The 25324-nt window shown below is 42.7% G+C and overlaps 1 protein-coding gene across 1 annotated transcript in view; it reads right to left on the reverse strand.

Annotated features, from left to right (window-relative positions):
* BLNK (B cell linker) overlaps positions 1-25324 on the reverse strand; it is a 140559-nt gene that overhangs the window by 39905 nt on the left and 75330 nt on the right. The window contains exon 4 of the mRNA XM_060241368.1: positions 2922-2987. Coding sequence (XP_060097351.1) covers positions 2922-2987 — 66 coding nt within the window. The remainder of the gene's footprint in view (positions 1-2921; positions 2988-25324) is intronic.

Genomic DNA, 25324 nt, shown 5'->3' on the forward strand with positions numbered 1-25324 from the left:
CAGGCTTTAATAACTGTTCTATTGCTTGGTAGATCCAGGTGGGCAGCAATGTTGGTTTGAAGCAGTAGAACAAAGTTAGAGTATAGTGGCACCGTTAAGACCAACAATAAGACAACTCTTATATGGTTTTAAAGGTGCCACTGGACTCTTAACTTTGTTCTGTAATGATTCCATACTAAATCACTAGTGCCCCTTTAGTTGTTCATTTAAGTTGTAATTTATTGTGTCCCTTTCAGTCCTGCTTCCTCTTTCTTTACATGCTTCAGTTCATGTTCCTGATTTAGCCCTGTATGCTAGAGAACCACTGTGCAGTCAGCATGCAAAATCTCTTGGTTTCCCCAGCAGTCATTTTGTTTTTACAGGGCTTGAAATGGAACAAGTAGGCAGAAGGTTAAGGAATTACCCAGATCTAAAACACAAAGGTAAACTTGTCCGTTCAAATCCCCTCTTCTTTTTTTAAAGGAAGTCACATATTTTATGTTCAGCCTTGCTTGAATTTGCAAAATGTCCTGCTCACATATCCTGACTTTTCAGATTGCTAAACATGCGCTGCAGATTGCTAAATATGTGTGTCTTCCCACAGAAGACTTTCCCTACAATGTTTACCATGTGGTTACTGAATCAGGGTCCTGCTGACCTAGAGCTCCAGAAATGCGACTCTTACCAATCAGTTGGACCCCAACAGCTTTTAAGTTTTCCATAGAAAGGAAAAGAATACCAGGCATAGCTTCCCCATGTTACTTTAGCCCTGTGATAAGTGCAGTTAACATCTCATGACATTATCCTTTAGACAACACTTTTAAAGTGGCTTCATCCTTCAACACTGGGCTACAGAAAAGCCTGACTGTTCCTATCATTTCTGGTTATTTCCTTGCTTTGTACAGATACAGTCATACTCTCCACTTCTAGATGATCTGTTCCTGCACAGCCAATACCTGAATTAATAACCTACTGACATCTCATTAATCAAAGCAACTGTACCTATAGGGAGCAAGAAGTCTAACAGGACCCACACAAGCCTCCCTGTGTAACACATGCTAGTGACCAAAACCAGAGGAAGGCTGCATCATCTTCATATCGTGCTTCTGTCTGCCTGCTGCTTATCTGAGAGAACCGGGTTTGATTCCCCACTCCTCCACTTACAGCTGCTGGAATGGCCTTGGGTTAGCCATTGCTATCGCAGGAGTTGTCCTTGAAAGGGCAGCTGCTGTGAGAGCCCTCTCAGCCCCACCCACCTCACAGGGTGTCTGTTGTGGATGGAGAAGATATAGGAGATTGTAAGCCGCTCTGAGTCTCTGATTCAGAGAGAAGGGCGGGGTATAAATCTGCAGTCTTCTTCTGCTGCTGCTGCTGAAAACAGAATGCTAGGTCAGACAAATTTTAGCCTGATCCAACAAAGCAGTTCTTATCTAATGTTATGGATCTGGAGGGAGGGGTTGCCCACATATGTCAATGACGTTACAGCCAACAAATAACTATTTCCTAAACTAGGGACAGATTTTGGTTTCATTAGGGAAAAGATAGCAGTTTCAAGAAGGACATATACAGATGATAAGAAGGACAATCAGAAAGGATTCTGGTTCTAAGAAGCCTTTCTGCAGTCTATATTTAGACAACTGTTTCAAGGTTAAATAGAGTACTAAGTACACCCTCGATGGGGGAAACAGAAACATTACCTCCAGTTCTCTCTGAAGGTGGGAGCAAAACCATCTACTAATCATGCCTATTGCAACATATTGAGATGAGTTGTTATCATGCCATTATGAGTTATCATAAATGCTTAATCATCATGCCATTGTAGTTTGGAAGTAACTCTTCAAATGTAGAAAAATTGAAATGGACTGCCAGTTTAGAGAATCACATCTAACAACTGAAGCAAAGAAGCAAATTTAGAGATGAACTTTTAATTATATTTGATTTTCTTAAAATCACCCAGTCATACATCATTTAATCATCACAAGAAGGATGGGGAGTTCCAATAATTTCCCTTTCCCCACTCACCCACCCACTCCAGAACTGAGAAAGCTGAATTGACTTTATTCTTTGCAAAGTGTGCTGCATCAGTACTGGGTAAATGCTCATCCTTATGCCAAGCAAAGTCAGGGGTAGTCTTAAATCAGGGGCATCTGGGGCTTCTGCTCCAGTCCTCATGCTGGGAGGCCACTCTGGGGGGCATCTAGGACCTCTGCTGCCCCTGTGCTGCCTGATACTCAGGAAGAGGGGAAATTAGCTGTAGGGCCATAGGGTTTCCAGATGCCGTACAGCTTTTCCCCCATGCTGCCCAAGACTCAAGGTATGAAGGAGAGGGTAATCAATCCACCACTGCATATGTCTGTCTGATCCCCACCATGCTGCCTGATTCTGGGGCCCCATTCTTGAGTTTTGCCTGGTGCCTCAGACTAAGATCACCCCTAAGCAGAATGTATAGACAGTGGTTTAGTCTTTACATGGTGCCACTGATGTACTTATTGATTTAGCACAAATTTTGCTCTCTCCCCATTGAGTGCAGAGTTGTTACTTCCCCCTGGAAAATAAACAGCAGCCCTGCCATTATCTGGAAAAAAATGATGAATGCACCTGAGGACACCATCAAAGTGGGAATCAGTCTTGCCCCTGCTCCTACTGACCTCAGCCATTAAGAATCGTATCTGCCCCTTCCTCACAATAGTCTTCCTTGTCTTGAGTTCTGTTCTTGGTTATACTGAAGTATGCCAGAATGTTGGAAACTGATATATAATTTGTTGTTATTAATACAATACTGGGTGCAAAATGCCAAGTTCAATGATTACATACAAGAACAATAGAGCTTCTGGCACTTGAGGTGCCTATGATTTATCACTATCCACAAAAGAATATATACCACAATAGTAAATTTAAAGTAAAACGTAGAGTCATATAAATTACTGATATGCTTTACTTACTTTTTGAACTTGCTCATTATCCCACTATCATTTTTCTTGATGTCATGCACTATCTTTTGAAGTTGCCTGAAAGCAAGAAATCAATAAGATTTTTGGTCAGGTTGCTCTGTGAACTACAATGCACACAGATGGATACATTAAAAAAGTATGTTTGCCATTGTTATGTTTCTTTGCCAACAGCACTTCCCTTTCTTTCACTCTCTTTCTGTTTGCAGATAAGCTTGCTCCTTCAAAAAGCCAGTGGTAATCTCCACAGTGGCTGAAAAAAGTGCGTCGCATCGAGTATTCTGTTACTGTGCAATTTAAACTTAGCATCCAAAGTGTGATAGTGCAAAATGTCAACAACATTCAGATGACAATAATTCAGTCTGTTTCACTGAGTCGCTTTTTAGAAAGTTGATTTATGATTTTTCTTTTATTGCAATCTTTGTTAGTTTCTTTTTTATGATTTTAAGCAGTAACTGATTTAAACTGCACTCCTAAATGGAATTATTCCCTTCTAAGCCCACTGACTTCAATAGAAGGGTGTGAATCTGCTTAACATTACATTGCCACTCACTACAATGATCATTTCGAAGTTTGAATTGCTTAGTGAAAGCTAATCTTAATTGGTGGGGGCATGATTTAAAAGTACACTTGTGTATTATTGGGAGATACTGAGTGTCATTATAGTGGTTATTTATTAATTTATTAATCAATGTATTAATTCTGCCAGTCTTCAAAGTCAAGGTGGCTGAGTGACAACAATACTTAGTAACATTTCCAGTTAAAATCAAAAATAAAGCAACAAATCCCAAGTCTCTCCTCTCCCACTCTTAAAAGATGCCTATAAATGCAAACCTCCTCAAAAGTCCTGGCAAGCAGACAGGCCGTACAGAAGCTCCTGTACCTCCAAAGAGCCCCCTCCCCACTCAGGGAGTCAATTGCTCAGAACAGGAATTAGCAAATGCCTGTTTCCTCCATCCCCACCTCCAGTATTACCATCCACTCCATTCCCACAATGATCTGGACATGGCTTTCCTGCTCACCCCCAGGCTGCCCCAACTATATCATCATGTACGGCCAACAATTTAAATATTTCCATGGCCACTCATAAGTGTGTTGTTATGTCCCAATAGGCAAACTATAGGTTCTGGTTTCCCACAAACCAGGTTTCAACCACTGGATAGGATCCCATGATTCATCAATGGAAGGTGTTGACACTAATTTTCCAGACTTTCTCCTCCTTCAATAGCAGTCCTTTTGGACCCTGAGGAAGTTTATTTCCAGGATTATGGAACTCTAACAAAGCAATAGCCATGCAGGTTGGAAGGCTAAAGTAAGGAAGGGGACTAAAGTGAATTCACTCCTTCCTGCCTCTTCTGTGAGTGGAGTTGTGCAGAGAAGAGGAAGAAAAGAAGAATACAAAGAGGAGGAGGAGATTGGATTTATACCCCTCCCTTCACTTGGCATCTCAAAGCAGCTTTCAATCTCCTTTCCTTTCCCCTTCCCACAACACACACCCTGTGAGAGGGCTCTTTTGAGAATTGCTCTTGAGAGAACAGCTCTGAGAGAACTGTGACTGACCCAAATTCACACCAGTAGCTCCATGTGGAGGAACAGGGACTCAAACCCGGTTCTCGTAGATTAGACTCTGTGATTGTATCCACTACACAAAACTGACTCTTTCATCCCCTTTCCCCTATAGCCCCCCATGGGTATTACTCGATGCAGCTCCTGTGAGCCTAGAAATAAACTTCCCTGTGGTCAGAAATGGCTGCTTTGCGGTCAGAAATGGCTGCTTCCAGGAAGATTTGTACTCTTTACATGCTTCTCCCACATTCCTCACACTGAATCCAACTTTGGGTTTGCATACCACAGTTTGCTGATTTGAAGCATGGCAGCACATTACGGTTTGCTGAGGAAGCATCAGTATCTAGTTAGATTGCTATGTGAGAAGGGAAGAGGGACAGTGTGAGACTAAGGACCCCTTGGGCTTTTTCCTATAGCAGCAAATCATGGTTTGCTGAACCATCTCTCTGTGTGTGTGTTGTTTATATCCACTCTTCATGTCAGCCTTCCCTACCAAAGCTCAGAAATGAGGGGAAAAGATTGCAGACCAGAACAAGGGGAGGATAGTCAGTTGAAAGTGGGCTGTAACTAGCAGCGATGCAATGTCTGAAGTAGAAAAGTCTGTGTCTAATGAAGGGAGGATTCACTCTCAAAAGCTTATATCTTGAAACTCTTGTTGGTGCTATTGGACTCAAATCTAACTGTTCGACTGCAGACTCTTTGATTGCAGTTGCTCTCTAAAACTAACATCTGAAGTAGGGGTTTACAGCCAGGCTTTTCCAAATCATTGTACCTTGTATCCAATGATGTGCAAGCAGAAACATAAACTTAGCATGGATCTTCTACAAAAAAAGCCCAGAATGAATTTATTTGCATATTAGACCACTCTCCGTGATGTCACTGGAAGTGATGTCACCCGTTCAGTAGGTTACTTTCCACATATTGACACGGAACAGTACAGTGCCATCAGCTGCATTTCATGGATGTATGTTCTCCCTCAACCCAATAAGAGACCTTGTTTTGCCACCCCCCCAACACGGCCAGAGAAAGAGCCATGTGTGGCAGAGTGGGCAGCAGCAGGCTCAGCTTCTCTTGGTAGGGGGTGCTCATGGACAGCTCTGCATCTCTTGCTTTCTTCGCAAGCCTGTTGAAGGCCGGAGGTGGCAGAGAGGATAGAGCACACGGTCTGGGAGCCTAGTGTCTTCCCTCTGCCAGAGACCATTTTTTGAGCCGGAGCCCTTGCCAAGCCAGCCAGAACTGTGTTCCTATGCATTCCTGCTCAAGAAAGTCCTGGTTCTGCTTGTGCAAGATCTTGTACAACATTTAATATTTTCCTCCCTATTATTATAGTGCCAGAAATTGATTGCAGAAGATCTTGCAGAACAGAAGTGCAAGCAGAAGGAACACAGCATGTTTGGCTTGGCGCAAGTGGCTACTGTGGTCTTCTTCTTGAGTTTCCCTTTGTCCAGGAATTCAAGCACAAGTGAAATTTTGCACTAGATCCAACCCACTATTTCTCTCTCTGCCATAAAAATCTCGACTTGGTAATCCTTGCAGACTGAGCTGTTGTAGAACACCAAGCTGTTTCGCACTCCACATCCCCCAGTCAGTTGTCAGTCCTACTCCCTGCAAGCCATCTCAAAGCTTGAAAACACAGGATTAACCATAGGCATCTCTCTAAATTGCCAATTATGGAAGGAGGCACGTCTTTGCTTAACTTGCCCTTCTACTTTATCATTGTGGAAAGGCATGCAGGCTCTGGTTTGGTAGAGTAGGCTTGCATGTAGGCAATGACAGAATAATTACCACTCACTCACTTCCGGGCTCCATCATCTTGGCTTCAGAGGTGTCCACAGATCATCCTCCTGCGGCACCTCTGAGCCTGGCTGTTGGAGGGGTGTCACAGAAGTGATGCCCCCATAGGAAAGCCCTGAAGGGTTTTTTTCTTTGGCATGGGACTTTTAAGGGGAGCTAGGGGTACAGCGGCGGCTGCTCCTGTGCTTCCTGTATGTCCTGAGGCTCTGCAGCCTTGAAAAGCTGGTGCACCAGCAGAAAAAAGAACGCCCGACTGCTTTCTTGCTTTCGCTTTTCTAAGTATGCTTTTGATGTAGCGTCTTTTTACTCCTACTTCTACTTGACAAGTAAGTGACTTTTCAACTTCACTGGCTAATGGGTCACTTTGCATAACAACGAGAGACTAGCTCAAAGGAAGAGAAATGAGGCCTCGGAAAGTTACAAGCAGTCTTAAATATCGGTAACTATTTAAATTGGATTGAATACAACTACTAAAATTGACCCAGATTATAATTGGACATATACTAAAGAGATTATTATTAGGCTGCAATATGATCTGAACATAATGGCACTGCCTAGCGAAATGTCTTATAAAAAAGATATCAAATATCATCTCTCTGAAACAGGATCTTGGCTCATTTATGCAGCTTATTAAAGAACAAATGGGTTGTTTTATGCTGAAAGCTAGCAAAATTGCAAATCAACAGGAGTTGACTGCTAAAGAGATTCTGCTGACGCCTGTGGAATCGGAATGGGAAAGTGATATGCTCCGAAACAAACAAAGGAAAACCAAAATGGTTCCCTATATAGCAGTAATAAAAAAAGACCGGAAATTAAGATCCAGTGAAGTCATGCTGAGAGGGAAAAATGGAGTTGAATTCTTCCTCCCACTGTTGAGGAGGCAGGCCACATTGAGAAGAGAAAAGATACACTCCGACCAGCAAATTAAGATGTGGAAAGCTTTCTGGAAGAAGGATCTTGAATTTTTTTTCACTTTTGTGGATGGTTGGTTATGGAACCTTGGTTAAGAAGTGGCATGCGATTTCAAAAGGCAATGTGCGATGTTTGGGTCACATTAAATGGGCTGCCTCTGATGTAATATGGATGTAGAAATTAAAAAGACTCAAAAGCTTTTAATTTTTGGGAAGAAGGATTCCTGAATTTTGATTTTTCTTTTTTGTGGGTAAACAAAATGCAATTATTAATAATGAGCAAATATGTGAATTTAAAATAATAAGGGAGATCCTAAAGATCCTTAAAAGTTGGTAAAATTGTAATTAAATATATAGTCAACTTGGATTAATGCTAAAGAGTGCAGATAACATATTTCTTTATATAGTAGATTTATTTATAGTATGCTTATTTGGTGAAAATGTTCATACTGATGTAAGAGCTGGATTAACTGTCGAAAAGGCAGATAGCACAATTAGGGTTGCCAAGTCCAATTCAATAAATATCTGGGGACTTTGGGGGTGGAGCCAGGAGACTTTGGGGGTGGAGCCAGGAGACATTGGGGTGGAGCCAGGAGCAAGGGTGTGACAAGCATAATTGAACTCCAAGGGAGTTCTGGCCATCACATTTAAAGGGACAGCACACCTTTTAGAATGCCTTCCTTCCATAGAAAATAATGAAGGCTAGGGGCACCTTTTTTGGGGGCTCATAGAATTGGACCCCCTGGTCCAATCCTTTTGAAACTTGGGAGGTATTTTGGGGAGAGGCACTAGATGCTATATGGAAAATTTGGCACCTCTACCTCAAAAAACAGCCTTCCCAGAGCCCCTGACACCCGCGGATCAATTCCCCATCATTCCCTATGGGAATCGTTCCTGGAGGTGCATAATGGCTGTGGGGGTGGAGCTTCCCCCGCCGGCCAGCTGGCTGGGGGAGGGGGGAAGCCTGTAAAACCAGGGGATCCCCCGCTGGGACCTGGGGATTGGGAAGCCTAAGCACAATTGTTTTGTAATCTGGTAGATTTGTTTCTAACATGTTTTTTTGGAGAAACTGTTTAGAATGAGGTAAACAAATCATTAAATTTTGTCTTTTGTAATTTGTTAAAGATATGATTTTTATGTGCTTGCTTTAATAAGGATTTTGTTAAACCAACAATTTAATTTGTGCCTATAATAGGGTTAAGTTAAATCAGATAAAATTGGCATTGAGATGGTTTTGAATTTTTTTTTAGCTTTATATACTTATTTGCGTTCAAGAAGAATTGTTTAGATTCATATTGCTAGTATTAGTTTATTTTAAAAAATTTTTGTAATGAAAGAAAGGATTGTAAAATATATGGAGATCTTTATACTTGCAGGTAGAATGATCTGAGTATTTTATTTGGAGGTAGAATTAAAATTGATATATTTGTACTTTTTCTGTTTCTGTTTTTCCCATTCTGTTAATGCCCTTTCCCCCCATTTTATGTATTTTCTGCACTGCTTTTTCCTTTTGTAGTTTAAATTAATAAAAATTATAAAATTGAGAATAATTACCACTCAGGTGGTATTTATTTTGGTTGTGCTGCCTTTTAGTTTGGTATAAACAGGTGTGGCAGGTGCAACAGTGAGAAATAATAAGAAAGAGGATTACAGCTTCTGAATAATGAATGGAAGTTTGCCCATTTCTAGGACATTCTACAAATGTACTGGAAGTCTGAAATATCCACATAAATACTTCCTTGTATTAACACTCATCATTTAAAAAATGGAATGGAGATCAATAGTAACGTTTTGTCAAAATGCATTCTGTCCATCAAAAATTTTTGAGCAGGTGATATCTCAGCATTATGTCAACCCCCCCTTTAAAAAAATGCATACATAATCTTCATAGATAGTTTATTGATCCTAAATTATCCAAATCAAACATAGATTCCCCACTCCCACCCCCAAATTCAGATAGGGGAGATGCACCATTCAAGTGCAATGTTGATCAAATGGGACAGAATGTTGGTCTTTGAAAAGACTGAAAGTGCCATTGTAAGCAAAGTTATCCTCATCTAAGCCTGCTGACTTCAATGGACTTAGAACAGTGTAACTCCATTTAGGACTGCACTGTGAATTCAGTGCTTTCTGACAGATGATTTGCACTGCTAGAACTGACACTAATCACCACATGACTTTGGCTGGTTAAATCTTTGGCTGGTTAAATCTATTTTGGGATGCAGGCCTGGGTTGACTGAACATATGAAGCTGCCTTATACTGAATCAGACCCTCGGTCCATCAAAGTCAGTATTGTCTACTCAATAGTATTGAGTAGTATAATAGAGCCTAATTTGGCGCACACACACACACACACCTTGCCCGCCGCCCTAAGCAAATGCATAGGTCCAGGGCTTTTTTGTAGAAAAAGCCCAGCAGGAACTCAGCAGCATATCAGACCCCATCCCCTAATATTAGCATATTAGGTCACATACTCATTAGCATATTAGGCCACACCATCTAGGATAATCAAGTGCAAACTGAACTGTGACAGTAACTTTCCCAGGCCCCACAGCAATTCTGGCCAGCCAGCCAGGCCCCAGGGAGGCTGCCACACAGTACATCTGGAACCTGTGATCCTTGCCTGGCTCTGGGGAGGTTGCTGCACAGTGCGGCTGGGCCCCACGATCCTTGCTGACCAGCCAGGCCCCAGAGAGGCTGCCACATGGCTCAGTTCGGCCTGGCAATCGCTAGGGCCACACCAAGTGACTTCAAGGGCCATATACGGCCCTTGGGACGGAGGTTCCCCATCCCTGCTATACATGATGGAGAGAAATAGGCATGCTTATTTCACATTAAGAAGTTCCTTGTGAAATGTTATTTTGAAATACATTAATTTGTACATGTACATCTCTGTAAGCCAGGCTTTAATATATGCGTAGTAATGGCCTCAGTCCAGAGGAACTTGCTTTTAGAGAAGTTTGCCATAAACAATCCATTTAAATTCCATCAGTTTCAAAGAACTATTGCTTGTAAGTATTCTGGTATTCCCAGTAGTAACGTATGGCTGTAAGAGTTGGACCATAAGGAAGGCTGAGCGCAGAAGAATAGATGCTTTCAAATTGTGGTGCTGGAGAAGACTCTTGAGAGTCCCTTGGACTGCAAGAACAAATCAGTCAGTCCTAAGGGAAATCAACCCTGACTGTTCCCTGGAAGGTCAGATGCTGAAGCTCAAATACTTTGGCCACCAAATGAGAAAGGAGTACTCATTGGAGAAGACCCTGATGCTCAAAAGACAGAAGGCAAAAGAAGGGAACGACAAAAGATGAGATGGCTGGACAGCGTTACTGATGTAACTAACATGAATTTGAGCGAACTTCAGAGGATGGTGGAATATAGGCGTGCCTGGAGTGACTTGGTCCATGGGGTTACAAAGAGTCAGAGTTGACTGTGTGACTGAACAAAAGCAACAAAAATCCTCAGGACTTTTTTTGTGTGTGTCAGGAACTCCTTTGCATATTGGGCCACACACCCCTAATGTAGCCAATCCTTGAAGAGCTTACAGGGCTCTTCTTACAGGGCCTACTGAAAGCTCTTGCAGGATTGGCTACATCAGGGATGTGTGGCCTAATACACAAAGGAGTTCCTGCTACAAAAAAATCCCTGAGTATCCTTGTTTACTTATTTGGCAGTATGTTCCATTGAATGAAGTGAGGTACTCTTGAGAAAGAGGAAGTTATTTAGGTTTCAATCCCATACATTCTTACCTAGAAATAAGCCCCACTGCAAACAATGGGACTGCATTCTGAGCAAACATGAATAGGATATCAGTAGGAGTGCCAACTCCTTCTTGGTAAATACCTGGAGATTTGGGAGTGGTAACTGGGGAAGCACTTCAGTGGGGTAACATGCTATAGGGTCCACCCTCCAAAGCAGCCATTTTCTCCAGGGGCACTGATCTCTGTCAACTGGAGAACAGTTGTAATTCTGGGAGAGCTCCAGGTCTCATCTGGAGCTTGGCAGCCCTAGATATTTGGGACCCTTTCTGATATATATTTAGTTGCCATAAATATGTATGCTACTTCCTGACAGGGTTTGCATTTTAAAATGCAGTCATCGCTATCAAAATTGTGAGATAACAATTCAGAGCAAGACTGATTGGATGCGTTGACTTGGCAGACAGCCTTGCACAGAGGGTTTGTTTTAAATATGAAGGAATATTCAAAGTTGCAATCCCCTATCTGCAGTCTTAAGTGGCACAGCCCATTATACCATACCAGTAATCTACCCTCTCTTTATTTAGCTTGTGTGAACCAGGCCTTAGACTATAATTTCCCAACTGATTGGTATTTTTTTCCAGACTGCTAAAGTTACGGGCACACAGGCTGCCTTAATTTCACACCAAAGGATCTAAAGGATTGCAATATATCCAGTTTTACTGCTCTGCTGGTACAAGTCTCATTTGGTTTAAGCCAATGCATATGTACTCTTAGGGCAAGATTGCATCTAAGTAATGACAGGTATAAATATTGAATTTGAGGAAGTGCCTGTCATTACAAAAGTGCGGCATGTCATTGTCCTAGTATACAGACATGTTTTACCTTCTGATTTGGGGAGTAAAGAAAAAAAGATGATGGTATCTATCAGACAGAAAGCAGTTGGTCTATAAAAATCACAATATTAGTTTAAAAAGCTAAAACTATAGTTCTGGTGCTGGAAAGAGTCAATTTATAAGATACAGCTGCTAGGTAGAAGCTGCTTTCAATTGTGCCATATGGCACCTGTAAATATGAAGCAGCACACTCCAAGAATTGGAATATTTTCATCACACAAATGCCCATGGACATCTAAAATGGTTTCCAAGTGGCAGGAGTAATACAGAAACTTGGCCCTAGTGTTATATTTGCTTTATGGGGAGTGAATGCACTCATGCTGACTGTAGTCTTCATGTGCCAGGGACTCTGACATGGGCTGCACCACCCAAACTTACATTTATTTGTTTTACAACATTTATATCTTGCTTTTCTGCCCTCACCAAGGGCTACCAAATATACATAATAAAATCACATAGTAAAACTATTAAAAACAACCAACAACTTCAACATAAAAACATTTAAAACCAGTGCTAAAAATATACAAAGCATATAACAACAATTTAAAAAATGGGCAGGTATAGGGTGGCCAATCCCCAGGTGGGGGCAGGGATCCCCTGGTTTGAAGGCCCCCCCCCTGCGTCAAGGTCATCAGAAAGGGGGGGGAGGGAAATGTCTGCTGGGCATTCCATTATTCCTTATGGATACAGATTTACATAGGATATAATGGAGAATTGATCTGCAGGTATCTGGTTCTCAGGGCAGGGGGCTGTTTTTTATTTATAGCATAGCATCGATGACTCTCCTCAAAACACCCTCCAAGTTTCAAAATGATTGGTCCGGGGGTCCAATTTTATGAGCCCCCAAAGAAGGTGCCCCTATCCATTATTTCCAATGGAGGGAAGGAATTTAAAAGGTGTGCGGTCCCTTTAAATGTGATGGCTAAAACTCCCTTTGGAGTTCAATTATGCTTGTCACAGCCTTGATCCTGGCTCCACCCCCAAAGTCCCCAGATATTTCTTGAATTGGACTTGGCAACCCTAAGCAGGAAAGAGAGATTAATGCCTACTGAAACAAGGAAGGCTTCTCCTGCTGGTGGAAGATGGCAAGAGAAGAGGACAGGCAATCTTCCTGGACAGAAAGTTCCAGAGTCCTGGAGTCACAACTGAGAAGGTCCTCTTCCAGGCTGCCAGCCAACTAATTTCAGAAGATGGGAGCACCCAAAACAGGTCCTCTGAAAACAATAGCCGTGGTCAGGTAGGTTTATAAAGGAGTAGGCAGCTGGTCCTTCAGATATGTTGGTCCCAAATCACATAAGATTCAGGCAGTTGTGAGCCCACTGCAAAATATTTATTTATTTATGCACCCTGCTTTTGTCTGCTGAAAGTGGCTTACGATTTCACTTGATTCCTCACAGAAATACAGGGTTCCCATTCCCCAGTGGGGGTGGGGTTTTCCCCACTTTCAGGGCCTTCAATCCGCTTCATCACGCCAGGCACATCTTGTGGGGAAAAACTCCCCTCAAATGACTGAGCACCCCTGCAATGACATGCCCAGGTGATGATATCATTTCTGGGTGACATTTCTGCATCATGTGCACAAAGCATGCACAAAAAGAACCCCAAGACAGTGGACTAAAAAGAACAAGAACCCCAAGACAGTGGACTAAAAAGAACAAAAAGAACCCCAAGACAGTGGACTAAAATCCCCCACTGGCAGCCACGTAAGACCTGGCAACTCTACAGAAATAGGAAATCAATGTATCTTCCAACAATTTAAACTATACCAACTCTACCTGCTACTAACAGGCTAACAAGTTGTAAGAGCTCTGCCCTAGGAGCATGAGGAATTGTCAGAATGTCTCCTAAATAACACATATTTTCCAGAACCTTTTAATTCTTGCAAACTAAAGCACATGCAGAATGCAGCCTTTCAGTATAGCTCTACTAGATTGTTCTTGGAAATGTCACACTGAGTATCTTGTTAATTTCCAACTTCTGTGGTGCTTCTCCTTCTTTGAATATACATTGCATACCGCTGAAGTTAAGGTATACCTCAATAATTTATGACTCTACAAAATCACCTTGAAATGAAGCGTTAACAAGCACAAAGAAGAACAAATCGGAATGAGTGAAATAGTGGATTAAATTTTTGTTTAAATTAAAAGGGTCCCAAATTTGTTTTTGTTGTGTTTAGTGAAGAACAAGTTGGCACCCCAGGAATTAAAGGACTGTAGCTAGCCCAAATTAAATGTTTGCTCAATATAGTTTGGAGAATTACTGGGAAAAATCTGGACAATTTATGCTCCTTTCAGATTACACACATTGGGAGATTACATGGGTTATTACCTAGCTAATACAGGGGACACCGATCCTTTATAATTAAAGAGCCAAACTACATCGGTGTTCAGGGCAAGAGATCAACAGCCAGTGTAAAAAAGTCTATTTACATAACTGATCACATATAACTTAATATTAACTGTTCAAATGTCCCCTGTCCCTTCTTCAGTTAGCCCACTGATGCAGGTTGGCTGGGAAAGGGAAGACAGAAGGGAAGGGGGGCATTTAAACATGCATCCCCAATCTGTCATCCTTTCACCAGCCATCCTGCCATGGTGGATTGGCTGGAGAAAGGAAGAAAGATAGGGGAGGCATATTTACATGCTTCCCTATCCCTTTCTCAGCCAGCCTATTAAACATTCCCCCCTGCCCCAATCTGTCATCCCTTTCCCAGCCACCCTGCCATGGTAGGTTGGTTGGGGAAGTGAAGACAGATGGAGAGGCATGTTTAAGTGCCTCTCCATCCCTTCCCCAGCTGGCCTGCCACTGCCTTCTCCAAGCCACACTGCCACCGTGGTGCAACTCAGTGTGAATTCAAAGTGACTTTCAAGCTGTGCCTGAATAAAAGTCAAATAATACTGGTTTTTGTTTGGGCTCAGTTATATTGATAGCTAAAAAGAAACTCTAATTTCTTTTTGGCTTAAACCTCTCCCCCTCCAAAATACCAGTAAGTTATTTTTGGTGGGTAAACTGAATACCCACTCCTATGTGGGGCTCTAAGGTTGCAGGTGATACTGGTGGGCTGGGAATGGCCAACTGAGGTTCACCTGCTGAACCAGGGCTAGAGGGTGTTGGTGGCTCTGCACCAGCAGATGGCTGTAAATCCTGAGAAGCCTGCAGCTTAGTTTCCTGCTGATCCTTCTGTTGATTCAAAGTTGATTACACAGGGCTTCTCTTTTCCTGAGGAATCCTTGGTATCGCTAAGCCCTGGCTGACATTTAATCAGTGGATGAATTAACAGTAGTAAGATTCATCAGTGTGGACCAAGTAGAATTGGTAGAACTGATAGTTAAGAATAAACTTTTGATTCTGGAATTCTACTGTAATAGTGAATGCAAACACAACAAAATTAACAATAGCATTCCTTGCAATTATAATGACGTGCTGATCCAGATTATAATCTTTGCACACATAACCTACAAATGCTGATGCAAAACCAGCACACCAGGGGCATATCTGAATACAGCATTATGTTCAGTTAGAGGCACATGTACATCTGAGTGCACATTCCTATCCATGTTCTGGTACAAAATGATATGAGTACTAATGTGGAACTAGTGCTGGATCAAGGCATGAATATTTACTAAACTGAAAATTTTCTCATGCTTAATTTAATATTTCAAAAAGGCATTTATAGGGAAGAAGAGGAGGAGATTGGATCTATACTCTACCCTTGGAGTCTCAGAGTGGTTTACAATTTCCTTCCCTTCCTCTCCACACAGCAGACACTCAGTGAGGTAGGTGGGTCTGAGAGAGCTCTGAGAGAACTGCTCTTGAGAGAACAGCTGTGAGAGAACTGTGATTGACTCAAGGTCACCCAGCAGCTGCATGCAGAGGAGTAGGGAATCAAACTTGATTCCCTACTTAGTATCTGGTGCTCTTAACCACTACAGCAGACTGGTTCTTATACTGAACAATATGCAGTTACTGCTTGCTTAAGAAGCAGATGAATGCTGAACAAGTGATGAGCAAATATGTATTTTAAAATACAACCCTAAAGAATTAGGAAATCAGTTAGCGTGTATCAGCCATTAAAGGTACACTCTTCAGAATCTTTAGGGTTCAAAGAACTGCTTACCAGAAACGTACAAGAATAGATTCTTGAGGAAATTGGCTAACCAGTAGGCTTCTTTGTTTGCTTCTTTGTTTTTTTTCCCTGCTGAAGGTAATTTTTATTTATTTGTTTAATTAAAACACTTATACCCCACCTTTCCCCATGGCTCGTGGTGGCTTACAATATCTAATTAAAATATCAAAGTCAAATAATGGAAATGATTTCACAAATGACAACACACAAACTTCATTCTGTCTCTAGTGAAGGAAACTGTCCATTTAAAAAACTGTATGCAACAGTTTGGTGGGGATGCACAGAATCATACCCGCTGGCTGCATGCATTCAGGTGAACTGTGTGCAGACTCTGCATATATATACATGTTGACACATCTTGGGCAGCCTCCATTTTGCAGGGCTTGTGATCATATGAATACAACCCATATGCATACAAATTGTATAGATTTCATTTTCAAACAGCCAGATTCCCTGAAGGGTAAAACCATCACTCCATGCTGTGCTCACATGTACATCTAAAATCTTCTTTTCCATTAGATACAGATTAATACAGATACAGGAAACCAAGTATAAAAATACTAGTCTCTAACTTAACTATTGGTTTCCAAAGGACTTCGCTTTTCTATAAATAGGTTTAAAGCTGCACCTAGAAAGGTCACCCAAATAATTCAAGCATGAGTAGTTCTATTAAAGTAAAAGGGAGAAGGTATGTTATTAAGTTAGACAAGTACTTGTTTATATAATTAACAGGTTGCAAGGCAGGCAGCAGAGTGCGCCTTGCATCACTTTGGAAGGTGGATGCTATGGCATTACACTCCATGGATAGGATTGCCAGGTCTGGGTTGGGAAATACCTGGAGATTTTGGGGGTGGAGCCTGAGGAAGATGGGGTTTGGGGAGGGAAGGAACTTCAGTGGGGTGCAGTACCAAAGGATCCACCTTCCAAAGTGGTCTTTTTCTCCAGAGGAACTGATTTCTGTTGCCTGGAGATCAGTTGAAATAGTGAGAGATCTCCAGGCAACACCTGGAGGTTGACAACCCTATCTATAGACCATCCACCTTGACCAGGAGAGTCCAGGCTCTAATCAGATCCTAGAAGCTAAGCAGAGTCAGCGCCTAGGGTTGCCAGCCTCCAGGTGTGCCTGGAGATCTCCCACTTTTACAACTGATCTCTAGGCCAGTGTTCCGCAAACTTTTTATGTTCAAGGTTATGTTGCGGGAAAACCCTATTTATACGTTACCAGTATATGGGCTGCTCCCTATGGGCTTTCATGCATCTTATACAACCATAAACAATTACACATATTGGAATCATACAGTACACCTACCAAATCAAGAAATTGTAGAGGTACACCAAAGAAAAAAAACAATGTTTATTTAATACATATTTATTATAAAAATTAATATAATATCAAAACATGTTTAATGAGATATGTGAGCCTGTTGAACTGAGCATAGGCGATCAAAATTTGGAGCAATCTTTGATAAGGCTGCTCTCATCTCCTCGTCGATCGTCCTCAAGCGTTCTCTTTTTTTTTAATTTAATCGTAGTGAGAGTTGAAAACCCCAATTCGCATAAGTAGGTCGTGGCGAATGGTAAGAGAATTGCAATAGCACGCTTTGAAAGCAGTGGATACACTTTTTTAATATGCAGCCAAAAATCTGCTAGCTCCGTTTCGGAAAATTTTAGTTTTAATGTCCGATCTGTTTTTAGCTCCATGAATTCTTCCTGCTCGTTTATCAGTAAGTGTCCAAGGGTAATGCTATCTGAGAATGGATTTCGTACCCAGTCCATAGGTTGCAGGTCACACTTAGGAAAATAACTGTTCATTTTTTCTGCTAATAACTCCAAGTGTTTCACTATCAAAGCCTGCACCTTTTTTTTTTAATCGGCAGCCATGACATTTGGGAACATTTCATTACTACCATTGGTAGCGTGGCTGATCCATAACTCCAACTTAGCGCGAAAACTTTCAATCTTGTCCGATGACGTTAAAATATTAGAATTCCTGCCTTGCATTTTTTGTTGAGCTCATTTAAATGAGCGAATATGTCCGCCAGATATGTGAGTTTTGCTACCCATTCTTCTTTTTTAAACAGAGAAGCAAAATCTGATCCCTGGGCCTCTAAAAAGTCTGAGTTTCATTTTTTAGTTTGTAAATCCGAGAAAGCACTTTTCCGCGAGAAAGCCATCGTACTTCTGTGTGAAACAGAAGTGACTGATGATCTGCTCCCATTTCCTGACACACTGCATTAAACAGACGAGAGTTCAGAGGTCGCAACTTTATATAATTGACAATTTTGACAACTTCTTGTAAAACAGACAACAATTCCTTAGGCAGAGATTTCGTCATCAGTGCTTCCCTGTGTAAAAAGCGATGTAAATTTTTAATATTAGGATTTTTTTCAGAAGCCCTGGTTACAAATCCCCTAATTTTTCCTGTCATAGCTGCTGCTCTGTCTGTGCAAATGCTTATGCAGTTGTACCATTCCAAATTATGCTCACTGAAGTACTGGTCTGTTACTTGGAATATTTCTTCTCCAGTGGTAGAACCGGGTAGTGGCAGACAAAATAAAAAGTCCTCTTTTATTTCATATTCGTCAGTGTACCTCACATTTGAGATGAGATGCGCGTGACCACTGATATCAGTAGACTCGTCGACTTGTAGCGCAAAAACTCCACTAAGCCTTAATTTTTCAATTAACGTTGATTCAATGTCACAAGAAATATCATTAATGCGACGTGAGATCGTATCTGCTGATGCAGGTATTTTTCCGATTTCCGTAGCGGCTTCTTGGCTAATCATAATCTTGATAACTTCTTTGCAGACAGGTAAAATTAAAGTTTCAGTGAGAGAATGAGGCTTCTTGGATTTAACTAGCATATCAGCGATCACGTAGCTTGCTTTTTGCACTTTGTTTTGAAAGACAAACTCACGAGAGTTTCCTGTTTCTTAGACTGGTCTTTCAAATGTTGAAAAAAGGCTTTGTCTTTTTGAGCCACCGATGGGTGTTTAGTAGTTAAATGTCGTAAAAGTTTACTGGGCACCATCAAATTATTACCCAAAGTTTCTCCACAAACAAGACATTTTGGGACTGGGCATGATTTGTCTCCGCAATATATAAAGCCATAACTTACATAGCTCTCATAATATTTTCGATTAACAAGCTTAGGTTTTTTCTTCATTGACTCTGCGTCTTTTTGGGAATCATTAGATTCACTTGACAAACTTACAGTACGTTTAACGAATTTATCCATTATATTACGTATTATGGTATATTTATTTGTAATCAATTACTGTATTTTTCGCTCCATCAGACGCACCTGACCACAAGACGCACCTAGTTTTTAGAGGAGGAAAACAGGAAAAAAAATACTGTATTCTGAACCAAATAGTGACCTGACTTTGTACATCATAATTACAATAATACTGACACTAAAGTTTAATATGGCAGGTGTTTTATCATATATTTAATGCTCAAAATGGAACATCATATGTATGGGGTAAATCAAGATTTAATGAGTGATAAAGTTTTTTTTTTTAATGAGGAAGGGGTCTAATATTCTGCTTTTTAAAATCATGGAGCTATACTAGTCACTGTTCTACCCTTTGTCCCTTCAATGTTTTACTCGGAAATTTCTGTAGTTTCAACAAGCATTGATTTTACCATAATCTGAAGGACTAGAAAGTCACTTGGGACTAGAAGGTTATATAAAGCAGACATTCTAAAAGGTTTCATAGAGCAGGAAGCTGAATTTTAAGAACATAAGAGAACATAAGAGAAGCCATGTTGGATCAGGCCAATGGCCCATCCAGTCCAACACACAGGCTCTCATGTGTTCATGCATACCTCACGGGATTGTTGAGCATCTGACAGCAGTGAAATTTTACTGTTAGCCCCATGAAGGATAGCGGCACCTTCTTTTGGGGCTCATAGAATGGGACCCCCTGGTCCAATCTTTTTGAAGCTTGGGGGGCATTTTGGGAAGAGGCACTAGATGCTATACTGAAAATTTGGTGCCTCTAACCCAAAGAACAGCCCCCCCAGGGCCCCAGATACCTGTGGATCAATTCTCCATGATTTTCTATGGGAATAAATCTCCATAGGGAATAATAGAGTTCCCAGCAGACATTTCCCTCCCCTCCCCCCGCTTTCTGACAACCCTGAAGCGGGGGGAGGGCCTCCAAACCGGGAGATCCCCTGCCCCCACCTGGGGATTGGCAACCCTAGGTCAATTGCCATTTCCCAGTGACCTGGGAGGGATTTTAGATCCTAACACCAGCCTGCGAGGGTCAATTGTCTCTGCCTGCACAACTCAATGAAAACAGAGGTCTAGTTTCAGAACACACTTTACAAGCCTCCGTTCATTTATCCCCCAAACTCTGCTAGGCTAGGAGACTATCCAGTATTTTCTGTTTTAGCAAAACAGGGAAGCTCAGGCAACTCACCAAAAAGAACTTTTTGTGAAATGTGAAATGTGGTTCACAAAAGCCCCTGTCCCAATAATAGGGGGCAGGGCCGCTCTGAACGTTGGGCTCGTCCAAGAAGGGGAGAGGAGAGGGAAAAAAGCCCACAGAGACCCCAACGGCGTTTCCCGCTCGCGCTCTGCCAGGCTCCAATTGGCCAAGGCCTCCGCCCACGCCCCTCTCCTCCTACCTTGCCGTTCAGCTCAGCTTCAACTGCTCCCTAGGCACAGTTTTTTCTTTTTTACGTACGGTACCTCCCCCCCCCCCTTACAACACGTTCCCCATTTATTTTTCATCCCTGGCTTACTCTCTTTTGCCCCCCCCCTCTATTTGCAAAATGCATTCCTCCCCCCCTTTACAAACCCCTCCTCCTCTCCCCCCCCCCCCCGTGACTGCAGGGTTTGCAAAATAACAATTGCTCAAAAGGTGACAGGTCAACGGCGCCGTAGTGTTACTGACGAAGCAAAGGAAGGGGGGGGGAGAGAAAAGCACCCCCGCTTGTGCTGCTGGCATCGCTCAGCGGCACCATTCACACTTCGCTCAGCGGCACCATTCACACTTCGCACACAGTATCCTCATCTCTGGGTCCAGCGAGCCGGGGGCCAAAAGATTCCAAGACGGTTTGGCCTCCCTTTGGCAACCGTCTGGGGGAGAGAGAGACGGGGGGATCTTTTGCAGTTTGGAGGAAGAAGCTTCTTGCATGCATGCTCCAGGCTCGGCGGTGGCGTTGTGTGCACTTTGGAAGGGAGGGGGATGGGAAATGGCAGCGATGGGGCAACGAGTCTAGCTTCTCCCCTGCCCAACCCCTAACGCGTAGCCATTCCCTGCTCGCTCTGCAGGACCGGTAGGGAGGGATGGAAGCCAAGGAGGGAGCAGAGGAGCACGAGCAAGAGCCATCAGAGGCTGATGGACCGCTTCGGCGGGCCACAGCGCCAGTCCCTTTCAACGTACAGACTGGGACTGGTGCCTAAGAGACCGGCTTAAAGCCATCTACCAGCCCCCCAACGGCGGGGACCCTCCTCGCTCCCAATGAGCCCCACCGCCATAAGCCTCGAAAAGGCTCATTTGGCGGCACCTCCCGCCGGGAGAGTGGCACCCACACCAAACAAACTACAATCGAGAGCAGAGGCGCGGAGACAGCAGAGGGAGCTGGTGGAGCTCGCCAGGGGGGTACCCCACATGATGATCCGCAGCCCCAAAGGGGCACAGGAATCAACCCTATTCAAACCAGAACTAGCGGCCCCCACATCGGGGGAGCGGCGAATAGACCCCTCCCCCCACCTTCCGCATCATGGAGACAGCGATCTACCTTGGGGACTTCTGGCGGGGGGGGGGGCAGCCAAGGAGGAGCAGGCCCAACAGCTGCGGACACCGCAGAGGAGCATCCATGCCGAAGGCGACGCACAAAGAACAAGTGGGAAGCGGGGGGGAAAGCGGCTGGCAACCATGCGGTCCTCCGGCGGGGCGCCCCTGGAAAGGGGGGGGCCCAGAGACGCAGCGCCCTACCGACAGGTGGAGGAGCAGCCAAAAGAGGTGACGAGCCTAGCAGGCACAATAGAGACCATAACTTTCTGACAAAACTTGACATTTTTCCGCGGCACACCAACTAATAACCACGGTACACCAGTGTGCTGCGGCACACACTTTGCGGAACACTGCTCTAGCCAGCAGAGATCAGTTCCCCTGGAGAAAATGGCTGCTTTGAAAGGTGGATTCTATGGCATTGTACCATGCTGAGTCTCCTCCCCTACCCAAACCCCACTGTCTCCTGATTCTACCCCCAAAGTCTCCAGGTATTTTCCAACACAGACCTGCCAACCTTACATGGTTAGCATTTGGATGGGAGATCACCAAGAAATTCCAGGGTCACTATGAGAAGAAGGAAGATCGAGGAAGCATATTTACATGCCCCCCATCCCTTTCCCAGCAACCTCTGAAGTCTCTTGCCTTGACAATCCTTTTGGGTGCACAAAAATCAGCAGTGACTTGCAGCACTTTACGCACATATGTGCACACGCAAATACACATGCAGCTTCCTCAGACCTGTTTGTGTAAATTAAACAAAAACAGCATAATATATATTTGTGAGGGCAAGATTTGGCAAGGCTTTTTTTAGTTAAAATGTATGTACTCCTAGGATTATCTTCCAACAATGACTGCCTGATAATATTTCATATTTTACTGGAGAAAATAGTCATTTTTCCATACTTTCTTTAGGAAACAGGGCTGGCTGTAGATTAGATGGCACCCCAGGCAAGGTGCCCCCACCTCCATTTGTTCAACAGTTCAATATCTTATCTTTTATTGCATTTGTAACCCATTCAACAACTTTGATGTTTAATCTGCATTTATTATTTATTCTTCTTGTACAAGATGATACATTGGCTAAGATTTGTAAATATGTATTTATTCACATCAAACACAGGCAAACAAATACAAACAAGCTGAAGGGAATGAGCAGGCATGAAACCCCTTGATGTTCAATCATTTTTTTTTATAATGATGATATTAGTATTACACACACCTTTTGCTGACTGGGCACCAATGTTGTTGATAATTATGAAAGGTTTTTTAAAAGAAGCTTAATGCAACATGGACCCTACAGGCCAGTACTATCAGTTTAACAGTAACAGTGAACTGTTTGTAGTATTGGTTTCAGCTGCTGAATAGGAGGCTGGGGAGCGGGCAAATTAGGCTTTTGGTGGGGGGGGGGGTTCCCCTCTTCTTGGAAGGCTGAATTCAGCGCCCCCACCCTGCCAGCGCCCTAGGCAACTGCCTAGTTTTCCTAGTGGGTGAGCCAGCCCTGATTACAAGGATTTAAGAATATTGAGGAATGTCAGCTGATCCTGGAAACTCTGAAATAACAGGCACTCCACTAAGTTAGGCAGAATCGCCCTTCCCTCAACACAGCACTTTAGGCAGGGCTGACAGCTCTTAAATTCCGCTCTGCCACGAAATAGTAGTCTGTGTTAATGGTGGTAAGGAGGTGGTAGAAATGAATGTTGTCACCTTTCTGGACAATGATACTATCTGAATGTATGAGTTATGGTAGTTATTAGCAGTGCAATCCTAAAAAGAGTTATACCTGTCTGACTTAAACCCATTAACTTAGACAATGTAAGTCTGTTTAGGATTGCACTGCAGGTCTGCTAACAGTTTATATTAATACGAGATACAGAGATGGGGAAGAAACAGCAGACTGGGGGGGAAATGAAGAATTATTTTTGCTCACATTTTAGAGTTGCTTTTCTCCCCCTTCAGGGGCACACATTCAGAAAGTGATAGGGCAAGAAGCACAAGGTGCACTGATAGAAATAGTCCATTTGTCCAACTGTTGAACTGTTTGTTTTGTACTACGTTTCTAATCAGTTTCACAAGTTTGATATATAATTTGCATGCATGATTTACTTCTGTGGTATAGTTCTGTAAGTCTGCAGCAAAAAGATAAACAGGTATCTTTATGGCACTAACTAACCAAGTTTTTATTCTAGCATAGTGTACTGGCAAGTAGTACAGCCCAACAGTTGTGCTTCTGTCTGTGTTGCAGCTGTTAAAGGCACAGGCTCATGTCTGAAAACAGTGGCAGCCTCAGATATCCTCCTTCTCATCTTGTTGTCAGTTTACAGTTCCACCTTAGTGCTTCCTTACTTCTTGTATTCTTTTTCTTCACCACCTAAATTTCCCTTGCTTCATTTCTAAAGCCTTCATCAGATTGTCATAATAATTCCTTTTCTATGCTGTGTGCTGCAAATCCACTTCCTCTTCTTGATTTTCATAATGGCTTTGACACTTTCTGCTATCTCCCTTATCACTTGTGCTTTGTATGTTATCTCTAAATTCTGTGGTTAAGATTAGATTTATGTGGCTCTGGACATCATAGGAAGTGCCAAAAAGCAGACTTGTGACTAACTTGCTCATGTGCTATTTGTGCTTCTAAGGCACTGTGTGAATGAGGGTTCATGTTTTCATTTCATGCTGAGATGCCCAAATTGTACCAGGATTTGGAACTCATGGTGGGTGCCTGCTTATCTTGGAAGTGCAAAAACCAGATGCCCAAGTCATTGGTATTCTCCTGAAATTGCCTTACACTGAATCAGGCTAGTGGTCTATCAAGATCAATACTATCTACTGACCTTGTTTGGGTTTTTTTTAGTCTGTGGGCATCTTTGGAATTCTGACACAGGGTGGTGGGCCCAACCACAAAATAGCTACTGTGGGACACGGACACAGAGACAGAAACAGCCCAAGAACAGTTGATGAGAGGAGTAATTTAAAAAATACAGTGGAAAAGAAAAGTGAGAGAGAAAATAAAACCAACACAGTACTGGCAGCTGCTGCTGCAACAATGGTACATAGCCAATCCAGTCTGCATTGGCCAATGAGAAGCCCAACTGGGCAGCAGGCTCAACCAGCTTTTAAAAAGCACTTTGCGGGAACCAGGAAAGGTGTCAGTGGATGCCACAGTGTCCATGCTGAGAACTCACGAATGGCAGCATCTCTCCTGAGTCTCAAGCGGAGGCATTTGACTTCACTTCCTACCTGATTCTTTTAACTAGAAATACTGGGGATTGAGCTTGGGATCTTCTTTGTGCAAAGCAGATACTCAGCCATGGTCCCTTCCCTTTCCAGCATATCCTGTAATATTATTTGGCATGTCCTGAGTCTCTTCCTTGTTTCGTACTGTATCTAGAAGATTTGTGCTACTACAAACAAAAGCAGAGTGTTATTCTGATTCATAACCACACTTATAATCCAGTCACCTCTCTTTAACAACACATGACTGGATCCCAAAGTACTGAATTCAACCAGCCATTCATAATTTCATGTTTATTTATCTTATATAAATATTATATGCTATCCAATCAGGTGGCTCACAACCGCCGGGGGCTTTTTTTGAGCAGGAACGCAGTTTCAGCTGGCTTGGTGTCAGAATGTGTGGCTAATATGCAAATGAGTTT

Source organism: Heteronotia binoei, chromosome 6 (genome assembly GCF_032191835.1).
Source record: "Heteronotia binoei isolate CCM8104 ecotype False Entrance Well chromosome 6, APGP_CSIRO_Hbin_v1, whole genome shotgun sequence".
NCBI classification, from domain to species: Eukaryota; Metazoa; Chordata; class Lepidosauria; order Squamata; family Gekkonidae; genus Heteronotia; species Heteronotia binoei.